The sequence below is a fragment of the Hypomesus nipponensis genome, chromosome 16 (assembly GCF_054491055.1).
Source record: "Hypomesus nipponensis isolate SF chromosome 16, ASM5449105v1, whole genome shotgun sequence".
NCBI lineage: Eukaryota > Metazoa > Chordata > Actinopteri > Osmeriformes > Osmeridae > Hypomesus > Hypomesus nipponensis.
The window spans coordinates 7,187,586-7,208,470 of NC_140376.1; the positions used below are offsets into that span (position 1 = coordinate 7,187,586).

The 20,885-nt window shown below is 49.2% G+C and overlaps 3 protein-coding genes and 1 long non-coding RNA gene across 8 annotated transcripts; 3 read left to right on the forward strand and 1 right to left on the reverse strand.

Annotated features, from left to right (window-relative positions):
• The first annotated feature begins 432 nt into the window (after positions 1–432).
• Positions 433–3,941, forward strand: LOC146254615 (uncharacterized). Of its 2 annotated transcripts, none has more exons than XR_014731446.1 (4): positions 433–550; positions 1,106–1,203; positions 1,290–1,416; positions 3,805–3,941. It is a non-coding gene; the product is annotated as an uncharacterized LOC146254615 (long non-coding RNA). The 2 variants fall into 2 exon arrangements; XR_014731447.1 differs by having other exon boundaries at positions 3,800–3,933.
• spata18 (spermatogenesis associated 18) lies at positions 1,735–7,489 on the reverse strand. 2 transcript variants are annotated; one of them, XM_084675653.1, is made up of 12 exons: positions 6,686–7,489; positions 5,909–6,014; positions 5,700–5,815; positions 5,340–5,458; positions 5,126–5,221; positions 4,874–5,008; positions 4,474–4,705; positions 4,086–4,244; positions 3,818–3,993; positions 3,354–3,477; positions 3,138–3,203; positions 1,735–2,882 (listed from the first exon to the last, which is right to left on the reverse strand). In XM_084675653.1, the coding sequence occupies exons 1-12, from the start codon at positions 6,770–6,772 to the stop codon at positions 2,826–2,828; spliced, it is 1,473 nt and encodes a 490-aa protein (XP_084531779.1). In that variant the 5' UTR covers positions 6,773–7,489; the 3' UTR covers positions 1,735–2,825. The 2 variants fall into 2 exon arrangements, with proteins under 2 accessions (XP_084531779.1, XP_084531780.1); XM_084675654.1 differs by lacking the exon at positions 6,686–7,489 and adding an exon at positions 6,312–6,386.
• A 209-nt stretch (positions 7,490–7,698) lies between these two features.
• On the forward strand, positions 7,699–11,930 carry sgcb (sarcoglycan, beta (dystrophin-associated glycoprotein)). Its single transcript, XM_084675655.1, has 7 exons — positions 7,699–7,869; positions 8,677–8,766; positions 8,953–9,072; positions 9,378–9,563; positions 9,781–9,972; positions 10,181–10,312; positions 10,568–11,930. The coding sequence occupies exons 1-7, from the start codon at positions 7,855–7,857 to the stop codon at positions 10,766–10,768; spliced, it is 936 nt and encodes a 311-aa protein (XP_084531781.1). The 5' UTR covers positions 7,699–7,854; the 3' UTR covers positions 10,769–11,930.
• Positions 11,931–12,052: 122 nt separating this feature from the next.
• lrrc66 (leucine rich repeat containing 66) lies at positions 12,053–20,807 on the forward strand. Of its 3 annotated transcripts, none has more exons than XM_084675650.1 (5): positions 12,053–12,277; positions 12,820–13,288; positions 14,551–14,720; positions 15,493–15,835; positions 16,093–20,807. In XM_084675650.1, exons 2-5 carry the CDS (start codon positions 12,856–12,858, stop codon positions 20,298–20,300), a joined length of 5,154 nt encoding a protein of 1,717 aa, XP_084531776.1. In that variant the 5' UTR covers positions 12,053–12,277; positions 12,820–12,855; the 3' UTR covers positions 20,301–20,807. The 3 variants fall into 3 exon arrangements, with proteins under 3 accessions (XP_084531776.1, XP_084531777.1, XP_084531778.1); XM_084675651.1 differs by lacking the exon at positions 12,053–12,277 and adding an exon at positions 14,176–14,335 and having other exon boundaries at positions 13,075–13,288; XM_084675652.1 differs by lacking the exons at positions 12,053–12,277; positions 12,820–13,288 and adding an exon at positions 13,314–14,335.
• The last annotated feature ends 78 nt before the right edge of the window (positions 20,808–20,885 follow it).

Consider the following 20,885-nt stretch of genomic DNA (forward strand, 5'->3'; position numbering starts at 1 on the left):
TGGGGGCTGCAAATGCACCAGCAGAGCCAGGATCCAGGGAAAGCCTTCCAGGGTTTGGGTTAGGAGGGGTTGGCTGGATGCTGGGGCAGTCCCCACTCCACAGCCAGCTCCAGAGTGGAGAGGGGGGTGGGAGGTTAGTGGGGCTAGGGAGCTCAGGGGGGACTTTGCGGGGCTTTGGAGGGGCTGGGGTAGTTTCCCCTCCATTGGCTCCAGACCCGTATCTCTGGATCCTCCGGAGTATAGCCAATCACAACATAGCTCCTCCAAGACAGGACGTGGAGGTCCAACAGTGAGACCTTCCAGCTTCTCCAGGACTCCAGCATAGGACTCTGCTAATGAGAGGAGCAGAGCTCCATTCAGTACCGCTGTCCTGTGACATGTGGAGCCACTTGGGGGGACTGGGAGGATTGTGGCTGCTGGTGGAGGGGGGGGGGGGGGGGGAGGGTGACCCCAGAAGTTCAGCATCAAAGACAAAGATACAAACCTGTGACCATGGATACAGGATCCTTGACCTGTGACCAGAGAGCTGGACCAGCGAGCTGTATTCCAGGTGACCAAACACATGTAACAGATCCTCAGTCACCCCCCACCCCCTCCGATCCCCCCCCACACACACACATCCTCTGCTCTGGGAAGCACAGTGTTAACCCTGCTCTGCTCTGCCAAGCAAAAGGAGTGTTAGCTGTGGGCCGAGAGGCTGAATGAACAGCCACTACGTATGGGGTTTCCCTGGGAGAAGAGCAGGGGCAGGGCCTGGAGAGAGGGAACGCTATTTAGACTGGGTTTATTTGACTGGGCTCATTAGTCTGGGTTCATTCGACTAGGATAATTAGACTGGGTTAATTAAACAGGGTTCGTCAGACTGGGTTAATTGGAGTGGCTAATTAGTGAGGAAGACTTGATTTTGACAAGAACAGCGTTACCACTGGGTGTTATGAGAGTGCATTCGTGTGTAGTGTGCACTACGCTCATACATCGTGAACACAAAACATGCACAGATGAACGAGCTCCAGTTTAATCCACCCACACGCTGGGCTCAAGGCTGCTGATGTGAAACTTGGAGAGCCACAAGACAAACCCTGACTTCCTCTCCCTGTCTTTCCAGCTCAGGAACTTATTTTTGGTTCCAGAGGAAGACTTCTGTCATCGCTGCACAATCTTCTTGGTGTTTTTATGGAGCAACATCGCCCCCTACTGCCCTCTGTGAGTGAACTGCATGCAATACACTAATAGCTACATCTGTGTGTGACAGGCCTCTGAGTCCATTCTTTGTTCTACTCGAACAACAGCAGATGCAGTGATTTTACATGTGACTGATGGGGAGAGGAAGCGACTTCTGGTTTCACAGAGGGCAACTGTGCTGGGAGACGATGCCATTGGTCAGGAAGGATGTCCGAAGACCTAAATACTCCGGCGGTAAAAATAACCTCAACTAGGTTCTTTAAGGACATAATCCCAGCATGAGTGGAATAGGAAGGAGCTTTCATGGTTGGCATATGAATTCATAACGCGTCCGCAGTCTCTGGCCAGCTGTGATTTCTAATTTTCCTGTCAGTCTTTGCTTCCAAGGCTGTACTGTAATTACCCTCTGGGAAACCCTGGCAACAACACCAGCTTATTTTTATTTCCCTGCTCATGATGAAGCCGTGGGTGTAATCAGCGTGCTGCTGGGGTGTGTGTGTGTGTATGGGGGGGGGGGGGGGGGGGGGTCTGCTTGAGTCATTCAAGTCTCGCTTTATTCAAAAGCAGTGAATCAATATTCTTTATTTGTAAAAAACAAAACAAAAACAACATCTATAAAGGCACCATTTCCAGATAAGTAAGTTTACAGGGTGAGTGGAGTAGCACAGAGAGAGTGAATCACCGAGTGGCTGTCCTATAACCTTCGCTAAAGTTAGCGTTCACATTGGAAACCGAGGCTAAAAGAAGCACTTCGCCAGCAGAGCCGAGCTGCAAAAACTCGAAACATAAAGACAACACTCCCCAAAAACACTCATCATCCCCTGAGTGCTGGTTATTTACTCGTTTTGTGCGTATAATCACTGATGTCATTTCATACATTTTATAAAACACGTTCAATCATTTCCCATGACTGTTTGAGGTTGTGTGAAAAAGCACCAAAACACACAACAACAACATGCGAGAGAGACTGCATACTAGATTGTTCTCAAAGTTGGAAAGTTCTGCATGAACTTTAGCACCAGAGGGTTTTAGAAGAACGTCAACCAAACACACACACCCTGGTGCCACCAGGAGCAGTGGAGATAACACTAATATATTTGTTTATATATAATTTAGAAGAAACATATGACTGTGTGATCTGCAGTCACATGTTCTGCCACTGAGCTATACCCACGTTAGAGAACATGAGGTCTACCAGGGGTTGGATTAGATACACAGCTAAATTAGGTCTTGATTCATTAAATGGGTCTACCAGGGATTCAACTGGTCTACTAGGGGTTAGATTAGATAAACTCCACTCTAACTCAGACATACTAGGAAAGTGCTAATGTGCAGGTCTACCACTACTATGACATGGTGTCATTCACATTATTACCATGAATCTGAATACTGGGTTGTAAAATATCATTAGAGATGAGGGTCATTGTGAATAGTTAAGGATTACATAAAACACATCAACACAAATAGAATCTAGCCTACAGCACTCTGGGGATCCTTGATTAGCATACAGGAGTCACAAATACCAATGAGAATCAAAGCCAGCGGGTTAAAGTTCAAAATGAGACTTTGATTGATAAGAATTAATGTAGATGTACTGAGAGGTGTGTGTCCCTGGAGTCTTGGGTCTGGTCGACTGCAGGGCCTCACAGGAGACTGGTGGTCAGACGGCCAGAGGAGAGACTCCTGTTGTGGCTAAAAACCTAGAGAGGAAGAGGGAGAGAGAGGGGGGACAGGAAGAGGGGAGGAGGAGGTAAAGAGTCTGGAGCTGTGTTGCCATGGTTCAGTTTTGCTGTGGTTCAGAAGTGTGTGTACTCACCCTGGGTGCGGAGGAGGGAGGGCATGTTACACAGGGTCAGAAAGACAACACACTTAGTTCCACTGGCAGAGAGAGGGGGAGAGAGAGAGAGAGAGAGAGAGAGAGAGAGAGAGAGAGAGAGAGAGAGAGAGAGACTCACCAGAGTACGGGTGGGACTACCAGAACGGGACCGCACTGGACTGGAGCTCCTGCTGCGACTCCTCCACTGTAACATACACACAGCATACATCAGCCATCAGTGTCATACATAGCCTCATTAACATTTGAATCAATTAACATAGAGTTGAATGTGTGTGTGCGTTCATGCAGGCATGTGAGCATGTGTGTGTGTGTGTGCATGCGCGTGTGTGTGTACCAGGGCTCCTCTCCTGGTGACTGCCTCTCCCTTCACCAGCACAAAGTCTCCCTCCATCAGAGCAGGCCACACATGGTAGACTACCAGCGGAGCAGTGAACTCCGAGTCATAACTACGACGATACCTGGAGAGAGGGGGGGGGGGGGGGGGGGGGGGGGACAGTTTGTATATGTGGGAGAGAGCATGACACAGAAAGAGTGAGCGTGTGTGCGAAAGATAGCTTAGCTTAGAGTGACCTCTAGTGGCAGGTTAGCATTACACCTGGTAAAACTATGGATGAACGACAGACAACCAGCAAGCCTGTATCCAACACACAACCTCTTATCTATTTATAATTCACTTAGTAAAACACATTTTCTACATTTACTCTCATTTGAACAGCTGAATGTAACAACAAACTTGATTGATGAATTGATTGTGTGTGTGTGTATGTGTGTGTGGTGAAGCCCAGGGGGCAGCCTGACCTGGTGTCGTTGTAGAGCTCTCCATCGCTGGCGAAGGCCAGGTCCAGGGGAGGGTCGAGGGTCTGCATGGCGAACGCCACGCGGCACACCTCCCTGATGAAGCTGCTGATCAGGACAAAGTCCACCTCCCGCGGGAACGAGATCCGAGCGTTCACGTTCATGGCGTCGATGACTTCCTGGAGACACACACACACGCCGTCGCACACGCCCAGGAGAGAACACACAGGTATGTGTGCATGTGTGTGTGTCTGTGTGTGAGCGGGCTTACGTTAACGCTGGCCTGTACGTCGTAAAGGTCCAGATTCCTGGTGATGTAATCCAGCGCAGCCTCCTCCAGCGTCCCTGGCCCAAGGTGGGCGGGAGACAGGGTCTTCCTCACACGCAGACGGAACTGCCGAAAGGCCAGCTTAGCGGCCTGGAATGACTCCTGACCATCACACACACACATGCACACAGACACACACACACACACACACACACAGTGAGAACAGATCAGCTACAACATCAGGAAAAATATGCTATTTGTTCATACTGTACTGAGGTGGACATGAGGGGTGGTTGCTAGGGGCGGTTGCTACGGTGGGGGTGGTTGCTAGGGGCGGTTGCTACAGTAAGGGTGGTCGCCAGGAGGGCGGTTGGACGAGGGAGTGTCGTACCACGGTGGCGATGAACAGGATCCTCTGCACCATCTCCAGGTCGTCGTGGTAACGCCTCAGCATGCTCTGGGCCTCCAGGCGCTCCACGGCGTACAGGTCGCCGTAGCGAGACAACAGCCGGGCGTGGCGGGAGGAGAGGGTGAGGCGGGCCCGCGTGGGAGAGTCCCCCCTCATGGGGCTGGGGGAGCGGGAGCGCCTGGGGGGGGGACTGGGGGAACGGCTACGGATCAGTCTGAAGGGGAGAGGAGGGAGGGGGGAGGTGGAAGGCAGGAGAGAGGTAGATTAGGGTGAAATACAGGAGTTGGGCTGCTGTGTGCCAGTTTAGTTGTGGGTATGAGAGACTGTGGGTGCCTGTGCATGTGAGTGTGTGTATATATGTGTGTGTGTGTGTGTGTATCACCTCTCCTGCAGCATGCTTTTCTCAGCAGTGAGGAAAATGACCTCATCCCTCAGCAGACGAACCTGCCTCTCATAATCATCCAGAACATCCACCTTCCTCTTATACACCTCCAGCTGGTCCTGCGCTGCCCGCAGCCTGGCACACACACACACAGACAGACACGCACCACACACAATCCCAGGAACATATGGTGACCATGAGCACCTGGACTTGACTGTCGTGGATTCTTCTAGAAGGTCGAAGGTCACTCACTCATCCTTCAGTTGCAGGATCTCATCCTCGGTGGCCAGCAGGGTGGTGGCGGACTTGTTCTTGGTGTCGTCCAGCACCATATGGGCGTCAGACAGTCTAAAACGGGTAATAACATTCACACAACAGGTTATGATGACACAGTCATACAACTGGTTATAACAATCGCAGCTGGTAACAGCTGTCATGCAACAGCAGGACTTCCTGAAGGACTCACTCCTGCTTGACAGAGTCCAGCTGCAGCCGTGTGGAGCTCAGTTGAGCCTCCATCTTGTTCATGTCTTCATCATGGGAGGCTGAGAGCACCCTGATCTTCCTCTCCTTCTCCATCGACTCCTACACACACACACACACACACACGTAGCCGCACACACACGCCATGTTAACCTGCTAGCTATTTATCTTGCAAAAGAGATGTATAATATCAGTGAGCCCCTCCTGGGTCAAAAAATAAATAAATAAATAGATACAAACCCAACAGATGTTTCCAGAATGGGCAGGGAAGAAAAAAAGGGTTGTGGGGGAAGAGGGCAGTCATTGGCTGAGCTCTGAGAGGCAGTGTCACTTGGTTACTCACCTGGATGAGGTTGAGGCTGGTGTCCGTAGTGACGGAGGGTGTTGCCATGGAGAAGCAGGTGCCCAGCCAGGGCAGCAGGCGTGATTTGAGTGTGTCGACTCCACCATAGTGCCCACCTGGTGCACAGGAGGAAGCAGGGAAGGGTCAGAGGTTATAGATAACACTACCTTTTCTGGCAGTGAGGGTCAGAGTTCATAGGTCAACACTACCTTCTCTAGCAGTGAGGTTGAGGATGTTGAAGAGGTGGCTCTGGATCTTGGCAGTCAGCTCCACCAGCTCACAGCACCTGTTCAGGTTCTGATCACAGGACACCACCTGAACAGGTGACACATAGGTCAGGCAGGTCAGACAGGTGACAGCCAAGTTAGACAGGTGACAAAGGGGTGAGAGACAGGTGACTGAGTTTAAGAAGGCTTTAAAGAAACATGGCCTAAATCTAGAACAGTCGCAGTCTTTTCTAGTCAAACGATTGGCTCCTTCAGCCATAAACTGTGTTTACTTCTACGTATTTAACTGCGTTCATTCAACTATTTTTACTTTACTTTTACAAAAAAAAAGTTCAGTTAATATTTTGCATTACAAAGTATTGGTGGAAGGCAATAATAGTCTTACAGTGAGACGTGTCCATCTTTTAGCCCGAGGGGGCGCAAGGAAGGGTTTAACTGTAACCATGACGACTGGCGTCCATAGCAACCAAACTTTGCCGGGAAATCATTGTGTTCTGATAAAAACTAGTAAATTCCATTACACTGTCGCATATTTTGTTACATTAATTTAAGATCAATTGTGACCTCGATAAAACCTGAAGTTCTAATTGCTTCTTTAGTTTACTCGAATCCACTGAAATCATCCTATTTTAGGGTTTTAGTTCAGTAAAAACTAAGAAGAAAACAAGCACGAATAGCGGAGTAAGACTAAAAAGTAGCCTACTATAAACAGTATTCAATGATCAGATTGAGGTCACATGTAAATAATGAATGACTTACATGATAGTCTTTGTACCAGGACTCAAGTTTGTCTTGCAGAACACTGAAGGAAGATGTGTTCACCAGTCTCCGGAGAGAGTCGGCCATGTCCTCTTGCTAATCCTGCAAGAGGCTTGAAACGCTGCTGGACACTCCGAGAGATTTAACCTCGTCTGCTACGAGAGCGCCCGTGACCGGCGCGCGCCCGTCCTTTATACCCCAGTTGTAAAAATTCTTCCACTTGACGTTGTTATCCTACCTTCACTACAGATGCCAAGCAGCACTGGAGTTGTAGCAACGCCTTTAGTACGATTGAGAGTGTTTATTCAAGTTTCTGACATTGTTCTCTGTGTAGACCTGTGTCTACGCCCATGCATCTGTCCTAGAACTCTGACACAGAGGGCTGCGTTCGGACGGACACATGCAGGTGTCTGTGATGTAATGAAGCGGCCCATTGTAATGTCATACTGTCAAACGACACCGGTTTTCGAGCCAACAGCGGGCTATCCAACAGGCAGTCCCGTGTCGTTAACATACCGGGTAGAACAGCTCCGATGCTACACTAGTGCCATCTTAAACTGGTTGAACTTGTCCCAATTTTGTGTTTTTAATTCAATTTCAATACAAGGAGTCTCAGGCTCAAGTGCAGTCTCAGGCTCTGACCCTCTTGCAAAAGAGATTTCAAATCTCAATGAGTCTTTCGGTTAAATAAAGGTCAAATAAAAATACAATAAAATCCTTTCTCATAATAAAGACGTGAGACGCATAGAGCAATCCAGTAGAAAGACGTCCCATAGAAGCCTTGAGGAAGTTGTCCAGGCGTAATTGCTTGGCCCAAGTTCATTAGCCCCGCCCTTGAGTTATCTATGGAAAATCTGAATGGCCATCCAAATGTGTGTTTTTCTATTTTGGAATCCCGACATGGGCTCTCCCATTGGTCGCTGACACGGGAAGCAACCACCTCTCTCGCGCACGGGAACTGCGCGTGTAAAAAGCCTACTTTGTAGAAAACTATCGAAAAAACACGGATTTGTTTTTTGTTTCATTTTTAAGGAGTACGGTTACTATTCATAGTGTCTATAATACTACATCGCGTACACGGTCGTATATTGTATGGGCTCACTCACACCGGTCCCCTCCTCCGCTATTTCTGACGCCCGCGCTGTCTAACGCGCTGAGGGAGGGACAACATGGCGTCGGAGCAGGTCTGTTTCCAATTCTAAATGTTATTTTGTCTTCTGTACTCTATTTTCGGTTAAGTGTGGTATACATTCTAAGTGTATTTTTACTCAGTATGAATTCTAAATACTAAACAATGCGAGTTTTTATCGTTTACCTTCAGATAAATACGCCCACTGGCCCTCGCTATGTTTACAGCCTGCCTTGCTACGAAAAACGTTACAAACGTCCCTCCTTTCCGTAACCAATTATACTATCAAATACCAATACATGTCTGACGATAAGTTCTGGTGAATTTAAGTAAAGAGTACATAAATTGCATTTGTGACTGAATGAGTAGGCCTGTAGTTTATTTTTAGTCGCGCCCAGAGACTGACAGGCGCTTGGGCATTTAACTGGTGTGCATTCCTCTGGCGCGCGCGTCTGTTTCCAACTGGCGGCGCTTGTCAATAAAAGAGGAAAATACGACCGTTACAATATAACAAGTAGCTAATCACCTTATTGATGCCTATATAAACCAAATAAGTGTGAATAAGTATATAAGCGCTATTGGCTGTATTAGTTTGCACTTTGTAAATACAGGACGTTCCCTGACAGACCACTGAAGTAGCCCACTGATAGAACTAGATATGCACTTTCGATCTTATATTTTCAACTGTTCTTTCTACATGCACAATTTGTATGTCAGGTCTGGATAAAGGTGTCTGCTAAAGGAATAAAATATAAATATATCACATTGACCACAGGACTCGTCAATGGTGTTACCAGAGGACTGGCCTTCTGCCCTGGATGCTGGATCAAAGTTTTAAATGAATAAAATGTATGTCTTTCAGGAGAGTTCAAACGGGCCGGTGAAGAAGACCATGAGAGAGAAGGCCATCGAGCGACGCACCACCAACAAGGAACACAACAGCAACTTCAAGGTGTTCATGCTGACTTTGTACTCCCCATCCCTGTAGCTGACCCTGTACTCCCCCTGTACTTTTCCTTGTCTTCTCACAGGGTCTTGGGTTGGTTTAGGTGAAGTTCTGTGGACGCATGTCAAGCCTTCTGTGACCTTACTGGTAAAGAGAACTATACCAATAAAGTTTGATATGGTTTGATTGAAGGCGGGCTATGTTCCGATTGAGGAGGAGCGGCTGCACAAGACGGGGCTGCGAGGTCGCAAGGGCAACATGGCCGTCTGCATCATCATCCTCCTCTTCCTCCTGGCGCTCATCAACCTCATTGTGAGTGAAGCAGGACGTCCTGTTAGCTCCTGGTCAGCCAGTACCGGCCCAGTAGCTTTACTTTATATTTGTTTATTTTATATTTGGTAAATATTGTACATTGTTTACATTTGTATCTTGCATTCTCTCTAAGTCTACTAAAACCCACTGTTGCAGAAGCCTAAAACTAAAGCCATTTATTAGCCATAACTCTTTTTTTTCCTGAGCAAATGACAAACCAACAATAACTCAGCGGTAACAACAAGCAGAGGTACCCAAATTCCGTGTCCAAATCCCAAACCTCCTCTGTGGACGTGCTTCTGCAGATTACGCTGGTGATCTGGACGGTGATCCGCATCGGGCCGAACGGTTGTGACAGCATGGAGTTCCACGGCAGTGGGCTGCTGCGGTTCAAGCAGAAGGCTGACATGGGCGTGGTGTTGCCGTTACACCGGAGCACCGTGGGGGGGCGCAAGGACCAGGACCTGCTCATCACCGGCAACAACAACCCGGTGAGACCCAACACACACATATATATATATATATATATATATATATATATATATATATATATATACACGCACAGACACAAGCACACAAAAACACATATCTACATAGCTACTATTTTATTGCATGTTCTTACTCATCTCTCTCTTATTAGCAGATATATCCATCACAGCACAAGTCTGACTTGAGTATGAGTATGTGTGTGTTGGTGTGTGTGTCCAGGTGGTCTTTCAGCAGGGCTCCACCAAGCTGAGCGTGGAGAAGGAGAAGACCTCCATCAGCAGTGACGTGGGCATCTCCTTCACCGACCCCCGCACCCAGAACACCTACTTCAGCACGGACTTTGACAACCACGAGTTCCACCTGCCCAAAGGGGTCAAGGTGCTCAGCGTGAAGAAGGCCTCTACAGAGAGGGTGGGTGTCGGGGTTCAGGGGTCAGATCCATCCCTACTCTGTAATACTGAGTCTATAGAAGCATATAATCATACTGTATGTCACTTTGGATAAAAGCATTTGATAAGTGAACACATTAGTATACAAAATTAACACGTTATTTTACAAATGAATACATTATTATACAAATTAAAACATTTTTATTGTAAAAAAAAACCCGCTGTTCCAGATCACCAGCAATGCGTCGTCAGACCTGACCATCAGAGGGGACGGCCGGGCCATCATCAGAGGTAACGAGGGGGTTTACATCATGGGCAAGACTGTGGAGTTCAGGATGGGAGGAGACATCGAGCTCAGAGCTGTGAGTAACACACACACATTCTCTCCCATTCACACACACACACAATCTCTCCCCCATTCACACACACTCTCTCACATTCACACATTCACACACACTAGATGCATACATGCACACACACACATTCTCCCCCATTCTCTCACACACACACACACACACACGCACGCACACAATTATAGATACATACATACACACTCTTTCACACACCGCTCCCCCATCACACACTCACCCTCTCGGACCCTCCCCCCCTCCCTGCAGGAGAACAGCATCACTCTGAACGGCTCGGTCATGGTGAGTCCGTCCCGCATGCCCGAGGTGGCGGGGAACGGGTACTTTGACGAGACGCTGGAGAGGTACAAGCTGTGCATGTGTGCCGACGGCACACTGTTCCGCGTGCGTGTCAAGTACCCCAACATGGGCTGCCAGACATCTGACAACCCCTGTGGGACCGCCCACTGACCCCCCCCCCCTCCCCCCTGGACAGGATATCCTGTCCCGTCAGCCAATCACAAGGCTGGGTTGCCCGGATGCAGTATTACCACAGCCTCATGTAACCCCTCCCCCTCTGATGGTGCCATCTCTGTTTGTCTGGCTGACTATGTTGCTTGTTTATGTACGTGGTTGTGTTTGTGTTGTCTGCTTGGCCAAAGATATGTGTTTCTGAGTTGTTGTGTTTACCCAAGCGCAAAGAGAGGATACTTAAATCCAATTTTAATGTGTTAAATGAGTGATTTTTATTATATTAATTATGTTCTTCGGAATTGGAAGTGTACAAAAATTTATAGATTTTGTGCATTCAAGTTCTTGTTGACAACCTTACCTTAAGTAAGTTTACTTTAAGTATAATATCTTTTCGCTTGGGTACTCATTCCGTGTGGACAGCAGAAACAGGACCTTGGTACTGGACAGTGTTGCTCAATTTCATTTGAGATTTGATTAAGTTAGCAGACGCTTTTATCCAAAGCAACATACCAGAGTCGAGGAACGGTTTGTATTAACCAGGCACGATGCAAAGTAACCCTGTAAGCTACCAGTAATGAACATACCTTGTCGGTCTGTCTGGTTTCATGACACACCTGGTCGCTGCTCTGTCTGCCTGGTCTGCAGGGGTTAGCTGGCTGCTGTGTGAGAAGGCATCAGGTAGCTGAGGAATTCTTTATTTATTGATCACGGTTTGTTACTGAAACACTTACAGTTATTAGTTTGAAATGTATGCGTTCGAAATGTGCTGGTCTTTTACCATGTTATAGAAAATATTGTTACATCTTCATCGATATCGTTATTAACAGATATCGTTATTGTAGGTGTTGAAGCCGCCCAGTATTTGCCTCCTCCTTGAAACCAGTAATACTGAAAGGTAATACCTGAGAGGTATTCAGTGCAATATAAATATGAAACGGTGTGGCAGAAGTTTGATCTTTGTGGACTTTTTTTGTTTTAAAACACTTTGAAATGTTTTTGAGGTTGTGTTTAGGACAATGTGCAGGTAGTTCTATGCTACAGGAACTGGATACTTGGATGTTGGAATTCATTTTCTTAGAAAATCACAATCACAACCTTTTGGTAACTTTAATTTCCCACGTTTGTTTTAATAAAGGAATACAGTATGCTGTTTGAATAACAGTGCTCTGATGTAGTACTGTATTATCCCTTCATAAACCCTTCATCAATGCATCACACACCCATACGGAAGAATTCTGGAATGTACTTAACCTTGTGGGGAACTTCCAAAAATGTCTAATCAGATGTTTGATTAGCCAATCATGCATCCATTTACAAGTGGTTAAAAGGGAGATTAGAACTAGGAATCCAGGTGAGATATTAACCAACATGTAAATGATCTCCGTTTTTGTGGGTGTCAACATGGCTGTGAGACTTTGATCCCGGTGTGGGCGGGGATGTGGGGGGGACCGGGCTGGGTGACAGTCACAAGCTACCTGTGGACAGACACAGTCAGGATACTTAACGGTGAGTTCAATACTCGTCCCATCTTCTGTATTTCTATAGTTTTTAAGACAACATGACTAAACGGTGCTCTGATTATTACCGAGAGAGTTACATTTTATTCAATTTATGTTGAAAACCGATGAGATACTGTATTGGTTTGAAAAAAAACAAAATTGTAGTTTCAGTTATGGTTTGTGATGAGCCTCAAAATCAAGTAAATTCAAATGACCACCACAATCCTAATTCCATCGATAGCCAACCAGGTGTTTTATGATGCATGATGTAGTTCAGACCAATATGGCTACGGTGCTGTAACAGGTGCAATAGCTGTGGAACAGATCAAATAAACTCAGTTTGTGCATCGGTAGACTTTATGTACACCATAAACTCAAATACATACTCTCAAATCATGTACTTTGACATGTAGTTTAAAATCATGTGCTTTTTAAATGTACTTTAAAACCAGGTGGTTTCATACCATATACTTTAAAACCTTGTACTCTAATGTGTACTCTCATCATGTACTCTAATATAATATACTGTAACACCATGTATTCTGACAGGGTGAATACTAACAACCTGCAATCTGCCACTGGTTCATGCTGGCCGTTCATGGGCAGGCAAAGATGGGGATCTCAGTGTGGCTGGTGTTGGCTGTAATACTGCTATGCTCAGGGGTCCAGAGCCGCTCCCCTGCCCCTGCCTGCCCCAGCCCCTGCCTCTGTACTCCGGGCCCCACCCTCAACTGCTCCACGGCCGGCCTCTCCCTGGCCCCGCCTCTCCTACCAGCCTCTCTCTCCTCCCTGGACCTGTCCTATAACCTCCTGACCTCCCTCACACAGCGCTGGGCCCAGCCCTCACTCCGGAGGCTCTGGCTGGGACACAACAACCTCACACACTTCTCGCTGTGTGTAGGGGGCCCCCGACCCCCTCATCATGGCCCCCCAGGGGGTAGGGAGGGGTGTGAGTCCTGGGCCCCCGCCCTGGAGATACTCTCTGCCGAGAGAAACCTGCTGGAAGGACTCCCCAGGGGTGAGTCACACATACTCACACACACACACACAAGGGTGAGTCACACATACTCTCTCTCAAACACACACACACACACAGGGGTGAGTAACACATACTCTTTCTCTCACACACACACACACGCACACAAGGGTGAGTCACGCCTACTCTCTCTCTCTCTCTTACACACCACACACACTTAAAAACTCTTACACACCCTCTCACAAATGTCCACACTTTCTCTCGCACACACACACACACACAATGACATACCCTCTCTCTCACAAACGTACACACTTTCTCACACACACACACACACACAGTCTTCGATATCTTTCGATATCGTAACTTGGTGTTATGCAGAGTAGCCACAAGTCAGCTTGTTTGGGCCTTGGCCCTGTCTCTGTTCCTCTGTGTGGTGTGGGTGATGATCATGTATTAACAATCAGGTGGCTCCAGATAACCGCTGCACACCTGTAAACACACCCATCTAAACCATCCTGCAAAATGAGGACTTTGCTCCACTCAGAAATGATTAAACCTCGGTGGTCACACAAACAGGAACTTTTTAACAAATGATTGTACGATCTTCAGCCAACCCATAGGAATTCCAATGGTCCATAACTTGGTGTAGCTGAGTAATGATTAGTATAGTATAGTTTGTATACAGTTGGGGGAGTGGTAGTTAGGGCAGACTGGGGGTTAGTTTGTATACAGTTTGGGGAGTTAGTTAGGATATACTGGGTATTGGATAGCAGTGCATATAGAAAGGATCCCAGGGATCTGTAGTGTACAGTTGTACAGTATTTCATTGGACAGAGTCAATAATTTGTCCAGCCGCAAAATAACCACATCTCAGCTGAGAAAAGAACGTTCATCAGGCTGTGTTTACAGTCATGTCATCCCCGCAGCCCAGAGCGACCCTGGCTGCAGAAGTAGCCGTAGACACCATTGTCGTCGGGGGATTTGGTTTGGTGTTACCATGGCCATGCGGACAGGGACATGAAAGGACAGGTGTCCTAATGCAACTTCTTATCAGGCAGGAATGTCCCCCTCCCCCGCAGTGCAAAGGTGATCTTACTCACATACCTCGAATGACTGGCGATTACCTCAGGTTCCTCTGGGGTTTTACATTCACGCCACAGAGGAGACTCTCTGCCATGTTACTGGTGTCGTGTTGTGTGTGTCCTGTTGCATTGTGTGTGTGTTGTGTATGATGCGTTGTGAGTGGTGTGTGAATGTCATGTGGGGTGCGTGTGTATGACGTGTTGTCTTGTGTGCTCCAGGTCTGAAGGGCCTCAGGGGTCTGCAGGTGCTGCATCTCCCCAACAACAGGATCTCTTCCGTGGGAGAAGAGGACCTGGGACACCTGCCCCATCTGAGAGAGCTGCTCCTGCAGAACAACCTCATCTCCAGCCTCCACCCCCAGGCCCTCCGACACCTGCCCCAGCTCAGGGTAACACTCACCCCCACAACCTCACCTGCCCTCCTGCCTGAGCCCTGGGTGACACCCCCCCCCCCCATCTATCCAACCCAAGGTAACATTTCCCCCCACATGACCCAGCCCAGGGTAACATTTCCCCCCACATGACCCAGCCCAGGGTAACATTCACCCCCACACGACCCAGCCCAGGGTAACATTCACCCCCACACGACCCAGCCCAGGGTAACACTCACCCCCACATGACCCAGCCCAGGGTAACATTCACCCCCACATGACCCAGCCCAGGGTAACATTCACCCCCACACGACCCAGCCCAGGGTAACATTCACCCCCACATGACCCAGCCCAGGGTAACATTCACCCCCACACGACCCAGCCCAGGGTAACATTCACCCCCACATGACCCAGCCCAGGGTAACACACACCCCCACATGACCCAGCCCAGGGTAACACTCACCAATTGGCCAGGGCCAGTCTACTGGTATCATCCCGATGAGTCCCATGGTAACTGTGTTACATTTACTTTGATTTGTGTAGCAGTTTTTAGTTACGTTATTGATATGGCCACATCAAGCAAAAATCAAGGATCTTCGCTGTACTTCTTACATGCACTACTTAAATGTATGTATCTGGTAACTACACTAGTTCTGTATTTGCCAAGGACAGTGCAGAGCATATCTCAGCTATCAGGCACAATGCAACAACAACAATATCTCAACTCCGGTCCAACAATTAAAATGTCAGATGACTTCAGAAGATGACCTTTGACCCATCCCACTCCCAGGTGCTGGACCTGAGTTTCAACCTGCTGACAACACTCTCCCCCACGACTCACTGGTGGCTGGGTGCCCTTGGAGGCGGGGCTAGTCTGCGAGGGAACAGGTGGAGGTGTGACTGCGCCCTGCGCAGCTTGCAGAGGTGGATGACCCATGACCGGGACCTCGGCCGGCGTAACTGGGGAGGGATAGTGTGCGCGTGGCCCCCCTCCCTCTCAGGCAGAGAGCTGCTGCAGCTGAAGGAGGCGGAGCTATCCTGCTCTAGGGGAGGGGCCAGTGAGGGGCGGCACCAGGAAGTGATGGTGGAGAAGGGGACGGAGCTTCTGCTGCCCTGTGACTCATCACAACAAGGTGTTTCCGCCTCCTAGGTTTTCACAACTTTCACTGGCAACCTCGTCTCATGTATTTCTTGGTCGAAATTCAGGCAAAGGCTCGATAAATACACACAATTGATCATATTTGATGTAAGCTTTTACCATTACAATTTCTTTTAAATAGTAAACCAAAATGTACAATTTAAAATATCAGACAACAGAGATGATCATGAGACAAGGTGACAGCAAGGCCCAGTTTTAAATGTCTCCTGGTTTTCGCAATTCCTGTTCCAGGTTCACAATGGCAGACTCCAAGGGGTGTGGTCTCTGGGGGCGTGTCCGGGCTGCTGATCCATGACATCACAGCGCAGGATTCCGGGTTGTACTTGTGTGTGTCCGGGCCAGAGGAAGCGCTGTCCGTGTACGACGTGCAGGTCCACTTAACAAGAGAGCCCGGTCCAAGAGCAAGGACCAGGAGCTCCAGGAGCTTGAACAGGGCAGGGCAGGAGCTGAGCCCACAGTCGGGCGGCCCTCAGGGGGGAGCAGAGGGAGGAAGGTCCCTAGAGTCCCCCACCAAGTCAGACTTGACACTGGCCATCTGCCTCTCCGTCTTCATCACCTTCCTCGTGGCTTTTATCCTCGGCGTCCTTGCCAGGCCCCTGCTGGATAAGCTCTGGAGGAGGCTCCGCCCCAAACGAAGCCCCTCCTCCTCCCCAGCCGTTGACGCCCACCGTCCCTACGACAACGGGGCATACTCGGACGAGGAAGAGGACCAGGAGGGAGGACTCGAGAGGAGAGTAACGTTCAGCCGCCCCGCTGGCAGCCAGAGTGACCCCGGCACTGTGCAGTACTACGATACGTTGGCTGGCAGCAAAGAGAATGACCAGGTGTATGACACAGTTGAGCCGGAGGCGGTCTACGCTAACAGTCTGCAGTGGGAACCCTCTCCAGGGACCCCGGAAGGAGGGAGACCCAGGGGACGTAACAACTCCAAGAGGGAGTCTACCGGCGGAGACAGAGAGCAGCCACCAAGAGGTCACACCATGGAATTTGAGCCCATCCCTGATCTTGACCCAGGGGAGGAGAGGAGGCGCCTGTCTGAGTCCTCATCACACTCCTCCCACTCCTCACACAGTTCAGACGGACCAGGACGAAGAGGACAGGTCACCCAGAACAACCCCTGGGAGCCCTTGTCCCCACCTCAGACGGATCTCCCCCTCCAGCAGAGGGCGGCGTCGCCTGTCGTCACCCAGGACCCCACCCTTTCCTCCCCCGGAGCAGGGAGCGAGGTCCCCGGGTTCTCATCTGAGCCTTTCGCTGACTGGAAGCCCAAAATGGTTGTCGGGGAGGACTCAGAGGAGTACAACGACAGTGGGGAGAGTTTCGAATTTTCCGATTCCATCCGAGGGGCTTCGGGCCGGTTCAGTGATTTAGGAATCCCCGGCCGGGGGTCTGTGAGGAAACACTCCGACAGCTCGGTCTGCAGCGAGAGTGAAACCACGGAGTACACCGTCAACGCGGAGAGAGAGGAAGTGGAGGAGAAAGACGAGGCCGTGAAGGATGCACAGCTGGCACCCGGCACTTTGCCACAACCCAACCTCCATCCCAGAGCCGGCGCTGATCAGGAGCGCTTCCGTGACAAGGAGGTGGAGTCGTCTGGCTCCTCCCAGTCCAGCAACAGTGATGGCGAGCACACCCAGTACACGGTGAACCGAGAAGATGATGAAGATGAGGAAGAGGAGGTTAACCCAGTGCCACACCCAGACCCAGTGGCAAAGTGGGCTGGTCTGGGTCTTAAAGGACGACTGGATATCAAGGTATCTCAGGAGAACACACTTGACACCCCCAGAACACCTCCACCTGCCTCTCTATCCAGCGACAGTGAGGAAGAAACAAGTGAACAGAAAAACAGACAAACTAAAGTTCCAGACAATCGTGACTCATCGTTCAGTTTTGGAGGTGTTCCAGTATCCTTCGCTCCAAGAAGAGCTCTCAACATCCATTTGGACAACTCAACCAGCAGCAGAGATGAGCAAGCATGGAGGTCAACCAGTACCAAACACCAAGAACAGGAAATCAAACCTGCTTCTCCACCTGAGACCCCCAGAACACCTCCACTTGCCTGTTCCTCCAGCGACAGTGAGGATGGGATCAGAGAACAAACTACAGGTCGTGACTCACCTTTGGGTGTTGAAGGTGTGAAAGTATCTTTTGCTCCTAGGAGAGCTCTCAACATCCACTTGGACAGCTCATCTCAGCTCAACGCAGATCAGAACACATGGAGGTCCACCAGCATTAAATACCAAGACCACCAAATCAGGGCTGCTTCTCCATTGTCATTTGACAAAACTGTACCCTCTTCATCCAGCGAAAGTGAGGATGAAACCAGAGAACAAACTAAGGTTTCAGACGATCATGACTCATCTTTCAGTGTTGGAGGTGTTCCAGTATCCTTCGCTCCTAGGAGAGCTCTCAACATCCATTTGGACAGCTCATCTCAGCTCAACGCAGATCAAAATGCATGGAGGTCCACAAGCACCAAATACCAGGAGCAGGAAATCAAACCTGCTTCTCCACCTGAGACCCCCAGGACACCTCCACCTGCCTCTTCCTCCAGCGACAGTGAGGATGGGACCAGAGAACAAACTACAGTTCGTGACTCACCTTTGGGTGTTGGAGGTGTGAAAGTATCTTTTGCTCCTAGGAGAGCTCTCAACATCCACTTGGACAGCTCATCTCAGCTCAACGCAGATCAGAACACCTGGAGGTCCACCAGCATTAAATACCAAGACCACCAAATCAGGGCTGCTTCTCCATTGTCATTTGACAAAACTGTACCCTCTTCATCCAGCGAAAGTGAGGATGAAACCAGAGAACAAACTAAGGTTTCAGACAATCATGACTCATCTTTCAGTGTTGGAGGTGTTCCAGTATCCTTCGCTCCTAGGAGAGCTCTCAACATCCACTTGGACAGCTCATCTCAGCTCAACGCTGATCAAAATGCATGGAAGTCCACAAGCACCAAATACCAGGAGCAGGAAATCAAACCTGCTTCTCCACCTGAGACCCCCAGAACACCTCCACCTGCCTCTTCCTCCAGCGACAGTGAGGACGGGACCAGAGAACAAACGAAGTTTCCAGACAATCTTGACTCATCTTTCAGTGTTGGAGGTGTTCCAGTATCCTTCGCTCCTAGGAGAGCTCTCGACATCCACTTGGACAACTCATCTAATCTCAGGACAGATGAAATTGGATGGAGACCCACAAGCACCAGATACCAGGAAGAGGATATCAAATTGTCTTCTCCACCTGCGATCCCCAGAACACCTCCACCTACCTCTTCCTCCAGCGACAGCGAGGACGAAACTAGCGAACAGATTAACAGACAAACTAAGTACGATGAGGACTCACCTTTCAGTGTTGGAGGTGTGAAAGTGTCCTTTGCTCCTAGGAGAGCTCTCAACATCCACTTGGACAGTTCAACTCAGCTGAGCACAGAAGAAAAAGCATGTAGACCCACAAGTACCAAATACCAGGGAGAAGAAAGAAGTTCTTCCCAGACCTGGAGACGTCTGGACATTCAAGTACCCCAGGAATCTCCACCTGAGACCCCCAGAACACCTCCACCTGCCTCCTCATCCAGTGACAGTGAAGACGAGACCAGAGAACAAACTAAGGTTTCAGACAATCATGACTCATCTTTCAGTGTTGGAGGTGTTCCAGTATCCTTCGCTCCTAGGAGAGCTCTCAACATCCACTTGGACAACTCATCTCAGCTCACAGATGAGAACACATGGAGACCCACAAGCACCACATACCGTGAGGAAGACATCGAACCTGCTTCTCGTTTGTCATCGTACAATAATTTCACCTCTTCCTTCAGCTCTGCTTACGAAACAAGGTCTGAAGAGTCTCCTCTCAGTGTTGGCGCTGTTGCTGTGCCTCTGGCCCCCAGGAGAGCTCTGAACATCCACGTAGACAGCTCATCCAGCAGCATTGACGATCCTGGATGGATGGCAAGGCCAGAGGACAGGGTTGGCAGGGAAAGGCTGTCTGGTACTGAGACACAGGGATGGGAGACGGAGAAGACCAGCTCGCTTAGGACCACTTTTCAGGACCCCCCTCCCTCCCTACAGACCTCCACCCCCGGACTAGAGCCGAGGACCAATATGTCCGGGTCTGGTCTCCGAATGCCCCGACTCCGGAGGCGTCTAGTTGTTGACATCCAAACCCCTCTGGAGCCTGCTCCTGGGACAGTGACCCCCGGAGGCGAGGAGCGGGATGACGGGCAGGGCAGGAGGAGTTCGGGCCAGCAGGGGGGAGAGGTGGCCGGGCTCGGCCATCTGGGTTCACCTTCCTGGGGGGCTGGAGGAGGGACGGGCTCCCTGGGGCTGTTGGGTGTAGCCACGCCCTACCACTCTGCACGCCCCTACCATAGCGTTACCTTGGAGACCGTGACTCCCACCAGTCCTAGGGGAGACCAACAGCAGACAGACGTCTGACATGGGTTGGGTTCTGACATGGGGGGGTCAGCAGGTCTGTCAGCCCTCCCCCCCCTCCAGCTGGAACTCAGACAGGGCAGGCAGGTCTAGACCCCTCCCACTCTGTGTATTAGTGTCACTTGATTATGTAACATCAATACACTCTCCTCATTGAGAAAATTAATTTCGGTATTGATGGACGGACATGGAGATATTTAGATTTTAATATTATTACAATCCCAGAATGCTACTCTCCTTACTCTGTAAACTATCAACATTTTTTTTATAACCCGATTATATCTTTTGTAAACAGTATTAAATTACGTCTGACAGATTATAAAATGTTAGTCATACTCATGCATTCCAGAACCTTCTCTAATCATCATGTATATTTGTATTGATACAGTATGTTGTCAGGATACACAAACCAATACAAGACAGTATTTGACAGTATTTATCAAACAGCACTGCCTTACTGATGTGATCATGTCTATGACTTAATTATTAACATAAACAATATCCACATTGTGTTGGTGTAGTTTGTGTCCAAGTTGCATCATGGGTATTTGGGGTGAAATTGGGGTGTGTAGTGAATATTACAAAAAT

What these genes read in the sequence shown, in the direction of transcription:
- lrrc66 (XM_084675650.1), top strand. Translation starts at nt 12,856, where the DNA reads ATGCTGGCCGTTCATGGGCAGGCAAAGATGGGGATCTCAGTGTGGCTG. An exon ending in GACACCTGCCCCAGCTCAGG is followed by an intron (nt 14,721 to 15,492) that starts GTAACACTCACC and finishes TCCCACTCCCAG; the next exon opens with GTGCTGGACCTGAGTTTCAA. An exon ending in CTGTGACTCATCACAACAAG is followed by an intron (nt 15,836 to 16,092) that starts GTGTTTCCGCCT and finishes TTCCTGTTCCAG; the next exon opens with GTTCACAATGGCAGACTCCA.
- spata18 (XM_084675653.1), bottom strand. Translation starts at nt 6,772, where the DNA reads ATGGCCGACTCTCTCCGGAGACTGGTGAACACATCTTCCTTCAGTGTT. An exon ending in CTGGACTCTGTCAAGCAGGA is followed by an intron (nt 5,222 to 5,339) that starts GTGAGTCCTTCA and finishes TACCCGTTTTAG; the next exon opens with ACTGTCTGACGCCCATATGG. An exon ending in ATCCTGCAACTGAAGGATGA is followed by an intron (nt 5,009 to 5,125) that starts GTGAGTGACCTT and finishes TGTGTGTGCCAG; the next exon opens with GCTGCGGGCAGCGCAGGACC.
- sgcb (XM_084675655.1), top strand. An exon ending in AACACAACAGCAACTTCAAG is followed by an intron (nt 8,767 to 8,952) that starts GTGTTCATGCTG and finishes GTTTGATTGAAG; the next exon opens with GCGGGCTATGTTCCGATTGA. An exon ending in GAGACATCGAGCTCAGAGCT is followed by an intron (nt 10,313 to 10,567) that starts GTGAGTAACACA and finishes CCCTCCCTGCAG; the next exon opens with GAGAACAGCATCACTCTGAA.